This window comes from Atta cephalotes (genome assembly GCF_000143395.1).
Source record: "Atta cephalotes unplaced genomic scaffold scaffold00003, whole genome shotgun sequence".
Lineage (NCBI taxonomy): Eukaryota > Metazoa > Arthropoda > Insecta > Hymenoptera > Formicidae > Atta > Atta cephalotes.
In genome coordinates this window covers 6340741-6355023 of record NW_012130067.1, presented here as the reverse complement: position 1 = coordinate 6355023, position 14283 = coordinate 6340741, and the positions used below count along the sequence as shown (strand labels likewise).

The window sequence follows — 14283 nt, the reverse complement described above, 5'->3', positions numbered from 1 at the left end:
TTATATATATATATATATATATATATATATATATATATGTATATGTATATTTTGTATCAAGAGTATATTTTGTAACCGTAGCATCATTTATATGTGTATCACTTCATCGATTCACTTTACATTTGTTAAGATAATAATTGCAAAAAAACATTGCAAACGCCAAATATATATTTATCAAATGCAATATTTTAATAGAGAAACGATCAAAATAGTAATATGAAACTAATATTATTAAAAAATTTCTATATAATAAATAGAAGTAACGATTCTTATATTAAAAATGTTATATAGTATATTTATCGCTTCATTCATGTTTTGTTTAAATAAATAACGTACTAATTACTGTAAATTTTAGATAAGACCATTTTATAATACTAAAAACGTTTTTCTACAGAGATATTTAATTATCATATTATGCAATAAAATAATTCAAATAATTTTCGAATTAAGGGATATTTTTAGAACATATATGAAAATTCTAAAATTATTTTAAAAAATTGCTTATTTGTATATCTGGCTAATTAACGCAATAAATATTTATAAAAAAGATAAATATTTATCTTTTAAATATTTACTCTTGATGTATGTACATAATATAAAAAATATTGACACAAAATTTAGAAATAATATTTTTATATGCACATTTCTACATTGTAATAATATAAAATCCATTTTTACATAAAATTTACAAAAAATTAATCAACATTATCAAGAAAAAAATAAATTTGCGTTCTCTTATTACATTATAATCTTTTCATTAATTTATGTAAAATTATTTTGTATGCATCTAAAATAAATTCTTTTTTCCTCTATTCTCCTAGAAAAAAAATATAAATATTTTACAACTACAGCTAATTTATAAGTAGCTCGTAATATGCTGCTTACAAAAAATGCTTTGTTAATATTAATATTTAATTTTATATGTTAATTTAAAAAAAATAAACCTTAATCATTAAAATTTAATGTTAAGAAATTATAAAATCTCAATAAAATCGTCTTTGATATTTTATAATACGAATAAATTTTACTCACAAATTTTATTAAAATTGATACATTTATTTAGATAACATTAATTTATCCTTCATTCCTTGAGATTCGTAACAAAATTAAACTTTTTAAATTTTTTAAATGATAAAAAAAAAGAAAAGTAGTTCAAAATACGTTTAATAAATTGTGCAAGATTCATTTTCTGATCTAAGAAACAAGAATTTTGTATTCGTTCTCAACAAGCTCACTAGCGAGACAATATTCATTTCAAACCGCCATTTATGTAGAAGTCCATTTTAATATGTTTATTTGCCGTAAGTGGCGTTGTTGTCACTATCATAAAAGACCTTGAAAACGTCCTTGAGTGTAGTATTACTCCATATTACTTCAAACTACATGTTCCATTCACGAACTCTATAACCTGTACATCTTTGTTTTGACAATTCGCAAATGATTACTTCCGTGCTACAAACGAGCTTGTATGATTCCGATCGAATTATGAATAAGATTTTCCGCCTGAAAGGCGTGTAACGCACGATAAAGTAATATTTGTTACGCTTTGTAATATAACCCATAAAAAAATGTCCGCAATTATAGATGACAAAGTTGTCGCAGGTGCAAAGAGTTCAAATATTATCAAGAAAGATCCAATTGTAGCGTTAACGGTACGTAAAATATATTAAATCTTTCCTATGTAAATCTTTCCTGTTATTTTTTCTTTCCTTTTTCTTTTATTAATTTTTATTGATATGTTCACATTCAAGTATTATTGTTTTTACCTGCTGACTGCTATCAATTTCAGGAAAGAGTAAGAGCTTTGTATCTCTTTCGAGATCGTTATTTTGAGACACATTCTATTGATGAAGCGATTAAGAAAAATATTGACGTGGAGAAGGAAATGAAAGATACGTTGAGCAAGTTTGATGAATGTAAAGGATATGAGATTGATGGTTCACGTGCAAAATATTATTATTTAAAGGGAAGAGCTCTAAACGTAGTGGACCGTTTCATTCCTCAGGCAGAAGAACTTTTAAGTAAAGCAGTGAAATTAGAACCTAAATTAATAGAAGCTTGGAATGAGCTGGGAGAATGTTATTGGAAGAATGATGATATAAAACAAGCAAAGAATTGTTTTGTTGGCGCTCTGCAACATGTATATTTCTTTCTTACTTTATTTAACATAGCTTCCATTAGTTGAAAGAAAAAAATTGTTTAACTAATAAATTGTTATGTTACATATATATATATATATATAGCACATTTTATTTTTTTTTAGGACAAGAATAAAGCATCTTTACGAAATCTGTCGATGGTGCTTAGACAGGAGCAAACATCATCCTTTGAAGAGCGAATAAAAAATATTCAGCAAGGAGTAGAATATGCTAAGGAAGCTGTAAGCCTTGACACAACTGATGGAATCTCCTGGGCTATATTAGGGAATGCCTATCTGTCTTCCTTCTTCACTGTAGCACAAAGTCCGAGTACGTTACGTTCATGCATGTCGGCATATATGCAAGCGGTAAGACTATGGATGACGAATATTTGTTTATTATATAAACATGTTATTGTAAATGTACAATTTTGTCTTTATATATTCAAACCTTAATTTTTTTTAGGAAAAAGATATTATTGCAAGAAGTAATCCTGATTTATTTTATAATAAAGCGGTAGTAAGTATGAATACGTTTCTGCAATGTTTATTTTAATATTTCTTTTCTCCTTGAAACTTTTTAATTTACAAATTCATTTTAGGCTCTAAAATATCAAGAAGAATATAACTTAGCGTTACAATCATTTGAAAATGCAATGGCACTCGATCCATTGTGGGAAACACCGCGCAACAAACGTGATGAATTATTACAATATCTTAAAGATATACAAAATTCAATTAATAATAATGGTTATGTAAAACCAAAACGATTATATCAATTAATACGGGTATTTATATCATAGAAATTAATAATAATAAGATAGTAAACAGCTAGATATATTAATACATATGATAATATAACATGTGATTTTGGCACAATATACATATTTATAGGTTTATAATTAAATGTAGGCATTGGATGTTAAACACTTAGGACCATACAAAGATGGAGCATATACATATGGGGGAAAGTCTATAAAGTTAGATTTAATTCCGTTACAAGAATTAACTCTTGGATTGAACATGGAAAAAGTCGTATTTGGAAAAGTAGTTTGTTGGATTCAGGATTCGGATTGCGTTCCTTTGTAAGTTTATCTACTTTCTATATAACGCAAATTTTTCTGCTGAACATTAACTTGCTACATTAACTAAAGCTGTATAATTATTTTTTTTTAGTGCTTTTTGTCTCGTGGATGAACAGAAAACATGTGTTGTTGTTACTGTATATAATCTAGCTAAAGGCCGTGGAGTTACGGTCGGGGATTCTGTTGGTATACCAGAACCTTTCGTTATACATCAAAAATTTTCCTATATGAATAATGTAAGTGTTGTGTACAGTGTGTACATATTTTACGGAATGAATCGAATCTTGTCAAACTTATGATAATACATTTCTCTTTCATTCTTTTTTTAGGATTTTGATTACAAATCTATACGCGTTGAAACACCGATTGTACTTGTAGTTAATGGAAGAAAATTAGGTCGAGAGCAACAAGCTAGTGCAAATTTGCATACTTTTAAAAAGACAGATTAGATTTAATGATGAGCGATACGTCGAGTATCGAGCACGTCTCAATTATCGTCAGTTATAAATAATTTTCAGTCTTATTCTTATTTTTCAATAATAACTAATATACTATTTTAATAATGAAACTCAGTATATATTTAAGACTTTATGCAAGAAATTTAAAATAATACATATTTCGAATCGTTAAATGCGCTAATACGTGTTGGCAATAATCAAAAAGAATAAGTTAAATATATGCTACGTTATATATATATTTCGTATTTTATAACAATGAGAAATCATTTATATATCGTGCACATCTAAACTGCCGCATTTATAAAACTTATAAGAAAAAAGATATTGATACATATTTTTTTTCATTGTGATAATAATTATATGCAGTTCGCAAAAGCAGTAAATTAATATCTGCCAATTATTAATTTATAGAGTTATAAGACTTCGTTTATATCTTTTATTTAAATTCACATGACTAAAGTAGAAATTAATATTTTATATATACGTTTTAAATAGTGAACGTATTTTAGTCTCTATTATCTGATATTTAAGTGTTTTAGAATCCGCCTGTTGATCTCTCGAATATTTTTGCATATTTAATTCAAAACAAGAAATTTTAAAACAAAAAACGAAGACATTAGAATCAAAGAAAGTATGATTTGTTGCTAAAAAATCAAACGAAATATCTGTAATATTTACGTCTATAAATCAGCGAATTCTAAACTCTTATTGTTTCGATCTTCTATAATAAATTTTGATCATTAAATTTCGCTACGTCTAGATTAATTAAAATAAACATTCGAAGAACTGCCTTTATATTTTCCGAGAAGCGGCAAAATAATTAGTCCTCGGAAAATATATATAGAACTTAATTTATTTATTTTATAAAATCATATTATCTGATTAATAATTTGTTTAATAATTTATCATATGATACAATTAAATTATTAAAATAAATAGTATAAGATATAGAATGCAAAAATAATTTTGATAGAAATTTTATAGTTACATAATTTTTATCGACATTAATTAGTATTAGATTAATTAGATAATCCAATTTGCATAGTGTCATAAATAGTCATAGTATCGGTATTTTCTTTTATATCACGATATACTGTTCGTTCGAAACTTGTACATCAAAATATTAAAACAGAACAAAGGTTGTGAGTATGTGTGTTTTGCATACACACAAGAGTATCACGATAATTTCAAAAAAAGAAGGGAAAAGAACAAAACGAGAAAAAAGTTTTTGGTATCAAATCAACTGTTTTGCAATGCCATTAGATTGATTTGTTGTATAATATAAAATTTCCTATAATATTGATCCACAATATAAATTCATCTACGAATATACATGATCATCTTTTAACAACTTATACGGAAAAATATGCAAGAGAAAAAATTTTCTCTAGTTTTACAAAAAACAACAGAGCTTATTATAAGATAAAATACCTAAATGATAAATTCGCATTTCAAGCGAAGTATTGATCCATTGATCTGCATGTGTTGTACAATGCACATCGGGTTAAACAAACAAAACGCACAAATCATTTTTTGTATATGTATAAATATATAAAATACATGCTATCTCTTTTTTATGTCAATGGATCAATTTCGAGTAAAGAACTTACGGTATATTGTGACACCATGTTCTTCAGTCAGATCGTACGAATAATGTTTGTGATATATTAAAAATATTTTGTATAAAGATGTTTTCTAATGATTACAATAATAAATACTTATTTATAACAATAACAGTATTTATGCATTATTGTATATATGTAGCAGAAGGATATATCCGTCCGAGGAACCTTTATAGTTAGCGTTAACGACTCATCACGGGCGCTGAATCGTCAATCATTTCTAGGGACACCGTGGATCCTCACACCACATCGAAATTATCAGTGTCACTTACATTCTCACACTGATATACATATTGTCGTTCGACGACCTCAAGCGCGAGCGATATCCTAAATGCTTTCAGTCCGTCTACAATTGCATTATGCCATCACATATTCACCTCCCAGAGCTTGAAATAGTTGTCGATCACTTCCAGAAACCACTGACGTCTTTTTGAATCCTTAAAAGCTGGCGCCAATGTCCGCAATTGTAATTGCAGTAACGCTTCGTCGCCCAACAGGCTGTCTAGTTGCTTAAGCAACGCCGTGTCACCGTGCAACTTTAGTAAACTGGCGTAAGTGAAGATATAATATTGCACTCGAAGACGTTGCACGGCCCACGCTTCCACGCTACGATTGCCGCTTGCCGATTGTATGGAACCCATATGCTCCGCGTACCATGGTGAAAAGTAATTGCTCAGCTCGAGAGACGACAGCTCCGCGACTCCCCGTGTCTTCAGTCGTTCTTTTATTCGTGAATATACTTGAGGAGTGTATACGAATACCTGAAAAAAAAAACCTTTTAATCACACATTTATCAAATGACGTCCGAATTTAGGATCTGCAAATTTAGAACGACGATATGCTTGTTAAGATCGTGCTCAATTAACGAAGAGCAGAGATTGGGACCACTCGATTATGACATCGTATATTTCAGACAGAGACGTGATTTCACTTTTACTGACATTGGCGAGATGATGTAAACTATTAGTAAGAATAGTAGACTCGGTATAATAGGACGTGTTTCTATGCAGTTTACATATGTAAACTGAATTAAAAACGCATTTGTGTTAGTCGAGAGAATGTACAATAAATGAGTTTTGTTTCACTTTTATCTAACCGAGACTACAGCATTATTTTCACGGTAAGCCGATTGCAACAGCGATCAACGAACCGCATAATCAAGAAGGATGCGCCAATGCAAAGAAACGAATTTCATGCCTATTTTTATTATCGTTATGGCATTGAAGTGTTGATCGCAATTTCACATAAGTACGCACGTATAATATACATATTTTCCACCTCTTCCTTTAAAAAAAAAATATTTTCCTAATCATGAATATATTCATTATTCCATTTTGTTAGAATGCGTTTCATAAATTATTGCATGCATCATTTAATGAGTTATTGCAAAATTGGCGCATATATAGCCGGTATTCAGAGTTTTTTTATCCGTTCTTATTTTAGATTGTCTTAAGTAATGTCTCTCATAGTCAATTCTTATATTTAAAACTGTTTGAAATACAGATATCATAAGCGATAGAGTCGTATTAATATCTTAAAACATTTAAGATAATCTTAAAGTAAGAACGGACTATAAATACCAATCCGTGATCAGCTTATGACATCTTAAGATTACTTAAAACGATCTTAAGAACCGATAATAAGACTATAAATATCGACCTGTATCTCGCAATGATTCTTATTTTATTAAAAATGTGTGTGTGATTAATCATTATTATTTATCAAAATATAAACGGTTCACTTTTCACAATCTGACTGTTTTAAAATTAGATATTCCGATCGCTTACTTGATAAAGCGAATTTCCCGTAATATAGGAAGCGATGTAGTGTGAACCGAAGTTCCTGATGAATCGCACAACACTCGCGGTATCGCCGACCGTGACGTTCTCGGTTTGCCGCAACACAGAATCATCAAGGACGAGAGTCTCAGCGGTGCCGGCGAGTCGTTGATTATCACGGAATCTAGCGACACGTACGAGGACGTAACAATGGTCGCCCGTGATGAAGGACGAGTTTATGCCGAGGTGCCTGGCTATGGCCGTCTTCGACCAACTACCAGTGAAGGCACGCCACGGCCTCTCGAGCTTCTCGAAAGTGAAGTCACGGAAATAGGCTTGCAGAAGCTGTCTGTAAATATAAATTGAATATATAGAGAAATCGCATTATTGCGATTTATCATCGCCGAAAATATCAACTTTTTCTAAGCTTCCGCTTAAAACTAAAAAATAACAAATTATACTGCATTATTAAATATCAAAAGAGCAATATCAACACAATCTCTTGAAAAAATATTTTGTTATTTTTAACTTCCACGTATATCAAAATATAAATCAATCCATTTCCGTCATAAATTTTCAAATAAACAACTTTCATATTAACGTATATACTTCGTAATTAATAAACTAAGTAAAAAATTTAGTACATTTTCTTGAGTTAAAGTTGTTTAACTCCATTGTTTTAAATTAACAATAGATTGAGTATAGGAGCAGTGGCGACCTACAAAAAATGATAAAAAATAATTCAAATATGTATATAATTTGACATTATGAATATATCAGTGAGTTTTTATTTTTTATATCAAATTTTATATCAAATATTCAAATATTTAGTTCATCGCGATACCATGAAAAATTGAAAATTAATTTTGATGATTAGAGGTATATCCAAATAAGCCACATGAATTCTATTGATTTTATCTGTTCTCATTTGCGGAGACCTTTTATCTACCTTATTGTGGGTAATCATATACCTGATATTGTCGCAAAATTCCATATGAAAGTCGCCATCGAAGACACTAATACTTTTGCCTGCTTGGCGTTGCTTGAGCGGCAACGGCGTGGAATTCTTGAAGACGTCGAGGGTGGGTTCACGGAATATCCAGGTCTCCGTATCGTTACGCGGCACAACTCGCATACTGATGCTCAGGTAACCGTAACGGCTGAAGACGTTCACGGCGCCGCCGAGTCGCGGACGCTGCGACCTGGTGATGTGGACGCCGATCAGTAACGCGAGCATCGATGCCAGGAAGAAGAGCCGCGTGCGTGACCACATCTCTGGGCGGCTACCTGGGTCAGTGATATCTGAAACATAGATCAAATCGGCACGAAATTTATCAAGTTATAAGCAAATAACAAATTGACTATGAAGTCCATTTATTCTCTAAAGTATTTAAAATCTGGCGGTCTTGACGTAATGTTCCAAATCTAAAAACTGAATCAATTCTATATGAAAAGTTTTGTTGAAATACCTTAAAATTTAGCCAGAACGAATCTGAAAATAATTTTATTAGACTATCAAAATAATTATGTAAAACGCTTACGCTGCAATACTGCAAAAAAAATTTTAAGCATTCTAGCAATCAGTTTAAACGTCCTATGTATTATTTTGATGGTTCAAACAAAATGATTTCCATATACTGAGCTCACTCTGTACAAACGTATCTCTATAAATTAAAACGTTTCCTTGCAACGATATCCACCGTTATTCATCATTAATTCACCGCGTCGTAGATGCCAGAGAAACGCTTCTAGTGTCCCATTCAATTTTGCACCATGAAACGATATTCGCATCTTATCTAACGAACATTGAGCTACTAAGAAGCCCATCTACCATGAAACAACATTCGCATCTTGCGAACGTTGGAATACTGAAAAGCCTATCTCGATTCGAGGAAGCTGCACTACCGGTCTCCAACCGCACGTGCACGAAGTCGTCGTTACCGCGTTGTAGCGTATATACTGTATCTCGTTATATCTGTGGGTCTAGATGTGCTCCATCGAGGTGTTTGCACGTGTGAAGCCAGCGGCCTTCATCCCCACCTAACTCGGAGCACCTTGGTTGTTCTGAACCTTCTTTCTTTCTCTCTCTTTCTCTCTTCCTTCGTGCATTTTGATTCGATAATTCACTCCTTGTCGATCAGGAAGACGGCGAATGCACATCTTCTTCCAGACAGCCGACGGCGAGTGGGCGACCAGCCGTCCCGCATCCGTTTCGCTTCGTCGCGTCTCGATACGGAGGCGGACACCTTGCATGGACATCATAATAACGCAGACCATTGTCATGACTATCCAAGCTGCCCTGACGATCGTTAACTCGAATTATGCTTTTGGAACGAGCAGGACGAAGTGAGAGGTCAAGAGGACAGCTGTATGACGGCATACGCTTCCCGCGTAGATAATGCTTATTATAACTGATACAAAGTAGCTTATTTTCCACGATTGAAACTTGAACGAGCAATATTGCTTATCCTACAATTTGAATTTGAATGGAGAGCGTAGTTACAAATGTTTCATGAATGCAACTTCTCCGGTTATTCCTCGAGAAATGCAAAAACGAGCTGACGGTAATAATTAGCAACAGCGTTGCGAAGCACTTTGAATTTTGCAAGATTGCACCGGCAAATTTCAGTCTTCTTAAATGCAATTTGATGAAACTTTGAGTTTACATGAAAAACAAAGCAGAGAAAGTACATTTTCAGGGAATAAATCTTCTTTCTAATCTTTGTTCGATATAAAACACTGGCGCATGAGCTATCCTTCCCCAGCATTATATAAATAAATAAAAGCAATGAAATTTTAGACAATATCATCAATTATATCACTGTCTTTCTTTCATTTTTTCGAAAAACAACCACAAGCGACGTGAACAATAAAATACCACAGTAACACTTCGAAGTATGGCGAATCCGCAACAATTACTTTTTCGAGAAGACAAGACCATATATTACAATTATAAGAGAAGCTAGTTTACACCAGTTAAAAGGATAAAAATCGTTAGAATGGCAAAACTGATTTTCTCCCATGTGCCTCTTGTAAGAGATGATTAACCACACATCTCTTAATATTTTCACTCAATTAAGCGTATCCGCCCGTATGTAACGTATCAGACGCATCGATGCGTACGCATGTTCGATGTTCTCTGTCACTAAAATCAGTAAAGGTCCGAAGTGCAAGTCCGAGTGAAAGAAAGTTGAGTTGCAACTTTTCCCTCGTATATGGAGCCGCAAAAAAAAGGAGCTTAAAATTATGACGGACGCATGATGTGGTAGAAGTCATTAAAACGATGTTAAAAGTGGAGTATATAAAATACATATACGTGATGCGGTATCGATGTTCAACGGAATGGAAGAAAAGAATGACGCGGTTCAATAGGAGCGTAACTCGCTTTGGAAATTCCATTAAGGATGGACAGAATTCGAGACGGAACTCTTGTTTTAGTCACAAGGGTACGCCGACGAGCGAAGTAGTAATTAAGTTTTCTGTCGTCCAATAGAAGAGATGAAATTACTTGGCCTCGCAAAGGGGAACGGATCTGATGGATTAGGTTTGGCGAGAACAACGGAGTCAATTTGACCGTCCTTTCTATTTATCAAACAATCATTTAAGGTTACATTTGAGTAGATTTTCTTTTCAAACAGCAAAGGGTAAACTTGCAATACACATTTATTTTTCTCTATGAATAATATATTGTATATGACTAATTTACTCGCGATGAGAATTATTCAACCTTTCTGACAACGAGTTTCATTTATAGATACCAATCTGAATAATGCATTCGTAACGGACCGTGAAATGCGGTACAGTAGATATAATAGATGATCGTGGTAGAAATTAATTTAACGTTTAATGAAGCTTCGTGGGAGCGGATAATAATTAAATCGACCATCGTTAATAATTAACGGAGACCGGAAAGTTAAATGACGTTTAGCGTGCGCTACACGAGCACGTGCAATCGAACGCGCATTGCATCGACGTTTAACTGACATAACGAGTGCGCGATAGCCCGATTGAACTCTGCCGCGATTTTTATCTCTCAAACGACGCATATACGCCCCAATTCGTCTTTCTCGTTGTTACCAGGAATTGAACCGGCTGCATCGTTTTGCACAATGCAGCCGCTCTCGATTCGCGATTGAAATTAATCCCCCGCGGCCAAAGCGGATCGCATTTCCGTCGCATTCACTTTATAGTTTGCCAGACTACTCAATCGCGGACTCTGGGGTAAACTTTGACATTCCTATACGCTCCTGTCTTCTTTGTCCCAGTGGCCTTTGCAGTCTATGAGAATACCACGAAGCGATTAGCGCCAAGTTATAATTATGCAACCGCTCGGTCGATTTTTATTTTCGCGCACAGAAGAATAGCTGTGCGGATACGGTGAGATTAATTGCTTCGTTAATTTCATAAGACACTCCGTGCGTATTTTTTTTTGTTTAAAAGTATTTCTTGATTTTGATGTATTAATACCACGCGCTAATAAATTGTATTGTTACATATTGACGGATAGAAGCTAAATACGTTACGTTTGTGTGAGATCTAATAGTGTTCGATATATCAGCCGTCAGCCACGTTGTTTTTTGTAACTGTACTCTATATGACTAAACCTCATTGGGTCAACGCAGTGAAGGTGAGTCATATGCATGCGAGTTATTTAGTGCATATGTTTTGTTCCGTTAATGGAGTAACGCGATACCAATGTGGTGAATGTGAAATTTATTATTGCTATATCTGCGTGCTGTTTACGCACCGACAGACGTTTCGTTGATGTTAAACGATATCGCGCCGTCATGGCTCAACGATACATACGAATCTCCGGTAATTCACGAATAATAGGAAGTCGTTTATCGAAAAAAAAGATCACTCTATATACCCAGATTCGAAGTTGCCAGCAGCGAACGAAAAGAACCATACATATTCATGAGGTTACAAGAACATCGAGACAGAGAACGTCTCGATTGTTTCGCTTACTATCACTCTGTCTGTCGATGATTGCATCAAAAATGTTGGTTTTTCAAAACTGATCAATCCCAACAATAGCAAATTCCAACTGCGCGTTTTCTTTTTCATATAATAAGACATTTTATAAGGGTACTTTATTTGTGAATGCAATATACTTGTAAATAATTATTTCGATGCAACGTATACACGAATGAAATCTTTATTCTATACTCTGTAAATCTGAATCAGTGGATAATGATCATGATTCAGTATCGAATATACCACTATTAATTAATGAATGAAATGTAGTATACCTAATCTATAGCGAATCTTGCTTCAGTGTATAAGTATGCATTCAATGTATATGGTATTGTAAAATTGGAATTATAATATGCTAGAACGTGCAAATATCGATATTTTAACTATATAATGCTCAAACTTTTTCTCTGTTATGATAGTTGAATTTCATTGATTATCCAGTGCCAATATGATATAATTCAGTACCAAATATCTACTTCAATAGATTATCCACTGATTCAGATTTTTGGAGAGTAGATTTATTAAATTTCCGTGCAATACTTCTTTTTTGTAGGTAATCAATATATCTTATTAAAGACATCTGTAGTACTACATGGAAAGAATGGTTTTGCTAAAGTATTTCAAAATTAAGTTGAATATCTAAAAAAAATAATTTTTTTTAAACTATCACAATAATTAAAATGCTCAAGCTATGGTTGCTGGAATGTAAAAATTTTTTGCTCATTGTGCTTTGTGTCCTTCATAATTATTTTGATAATCCAACAAATTATTTTAAGATCTGTTTCTAGCTCAATTTTTAGATATTTCAGCAAAATCATCTTTTTTATGTATGTTAAGAAATCATATATGTGCTAATATTTTTATATCTATAACTAATGCATATGAAGAAAATAGGTTAGCGAAATGACGATAGCGAGACATTGAGAAAAGCGAAGTCACATTTCAAATTAGTAAAATGGAAGGAACGAGTTCCGCTTTCGCCGTTGCTTTCGAGGATGCGAGAGTGGTTTTTCAACTCGCGTGATTAGGATTTTCCTACCGACACAACGTGATGTTGATGTCGCGTTCTTACTCTCTTTCAATTTAAGATCATTTATTTATCTAATAAATTAATCTGTAGATTTCAAAACAATAATCGTAAAAGTAGTTCACGTCGTAATTTTACTTTTTTTATGTGTTTGTTATAGGATTGTTTTTTATTCTATATTTAATCAAAATGACATCTATCATGTAAGATTTCAAAATGACAGATACTTTCGCAGTGGCGTCAACACTTATCGAGTGTAAAATAGAAAGTTATGTGAAACTTAACGTTGGTTCACGAGCATAAACCGGTACGTTTCTCTATACCGATGATTGCTCGTGCATCAAATGACAAATAAATTTGTATAATATATGTGTATGCTTAAGCATCTGCGAGACATCAGGTGGATAATATTCTATATAATATTCTATGCATCTTGAAAAACTGAATAAATTTTCAGAACAATTTCTAGAAAATTTGATTTATTTGAAATAAAATAAATAAAAAATTAATAAAGATATAAAATATTAAAAACATAAAATAAATAGAATTATATAAATCTTTATATAACTTTGAAAAAGAGAGGAATATCATTTTGTATTTTTATTGAAATAATCCAGTAGATATTCATATGTGATATAACTGTTTACTTTGATACAAATGTATAAGCTATGTATCGTGATGTAGGTAGGAGTTCTTTGGATAAACAAAACGAACAAAATTTGCAAACTAAAAATACTAAATAGAAAAAAAAGGTTGTAATTATGAAACAGAAGAGGGGATGTAGAACACCAACTAATGTATAGTATATAATTTTACATATTGTACATGCACACATTTCATTATTAAATTCAATTATATCATTTTAAAGCCACATTCAAAGCCTCTAAACTAGATTGAAGTTACAAAATTAATATCAACACATTTCTCAAAATTACATAAAAAATACATACACGTTTGTAAAATTATCTAAAGCTAAAATACGATTTTTACACATTAATAATCAGAATCCATGTTATAACATCTAAGCAAACTGTGAAAAAGTAATTTTGATGATCACTCTCGAAATGCAGTGTAAACTATACAAAATATTGTGATATTATATGTACAACTTTCTACATAGTCCATAACTTCTTTCCTGTATATAAAGTTGAAATTCCATGCAAAAATATTATTATAAAACAAACACGGTTTAAAAAGAT

At 32.1% G+C, this 14283-nt stretch overlaps 2 protein-coding genes across 2 annotated transcripts; one reads left to right on the top strand and one right to left on the bottom strand.

Annotated features, from left to right (window-relative positions):
• The first annotated feature begins 1568 nt into the window (after positions 1-1568).
• LOC105625612 (tetratricopeptide repeat protein 5-like) lies at positions 1569-3671 on the top strand. Its single transcript, XM_012206934.1, has 8 exons — positions 1569-1652; positions 1790-2140; positions 2264-2506; positions 2604-2657; positions 2740-2925; positions 3050-3222; positions 3314-3458; positions 3552-3671. The coding sequence occupies exons 1-8, from the start codon at positions 1569-1571 to the stop codon at positions 3669-3671; spliced, it is 1356 nt and encodes a 451-aa protein (XP_012062324.1).
• A 1996-nt stretch (positions 3672-5667) lies between these two features.
• On the bottom strand, positions 5668-8353 carry LOC105625611 (torso-like protein). The gene is made up of 3 exons (XM_012206932.1): positions 8052-8353; positions 7090-7429; positions 5668-6063 (listed from the first exon to the last, which is right to left on the bottom strand). The coding sequence occupies exons 1-3, from the start codon at positions 8351-8353 to the stop codon at positions 5668-5670; spliced, it is 1038 nt and encodes a 345-aa protein (XP_012062322.1).
• Between the last annotated feature and the right edge of the window lie 5930 nt (positions 8354-14283).

What these genes read in the sequence shown, in the direction of transcription:
- LOC105625612 (XM_012206934.1), top strand. Translation starts at nt 1,569, where the DNA reads ATGTCCGCAATTATAGATGACAAAGTTGTCGCAGGTGCAAAGAGTTCA. An exon ending in TGTCGGCATATATGCAAGCG is followed by an intron (nt 2,507 to 2,603) that starts GTAAGACTATGG and finishes AATTTTTTTTAG; the next exon opens with GAAAAAGATATTATTGCAAG. An exon ending in GATTATATCAATTAATACGG is followed by an intron (nt 2,926 to 3,049) that starts GTATTTATATCA and finishes AATTAAATGTAG; the next exon opens with GCATTGGATGTTAAACACTT.
- LOC105625611 (XM_012206932.1), bottom strand. Translation starts at nt 8,353, where the DNA reads ATGTGGTCACGCACGCGGCTCTTCTTCCTGGCATCGATGCTCGCGTTA. An exon ending in GAATTTTGCGACAATATCAG is followed by an intron (nt 7,430 to 8,051) that starts GTATATGATTAC and finishes TTATATTTACAG; the next exon opens with ACAGCTTCTGCAAGCCTATT. An exon ending in CGGGAAATTCGCTTTATCAA is followed by an intron (nt 6,064 to 7,089) that starts GTAAGCGATCGG and finishes TTTTTTTTTCAG; the next exon opens with GTATTCGTATACACTCCTCA.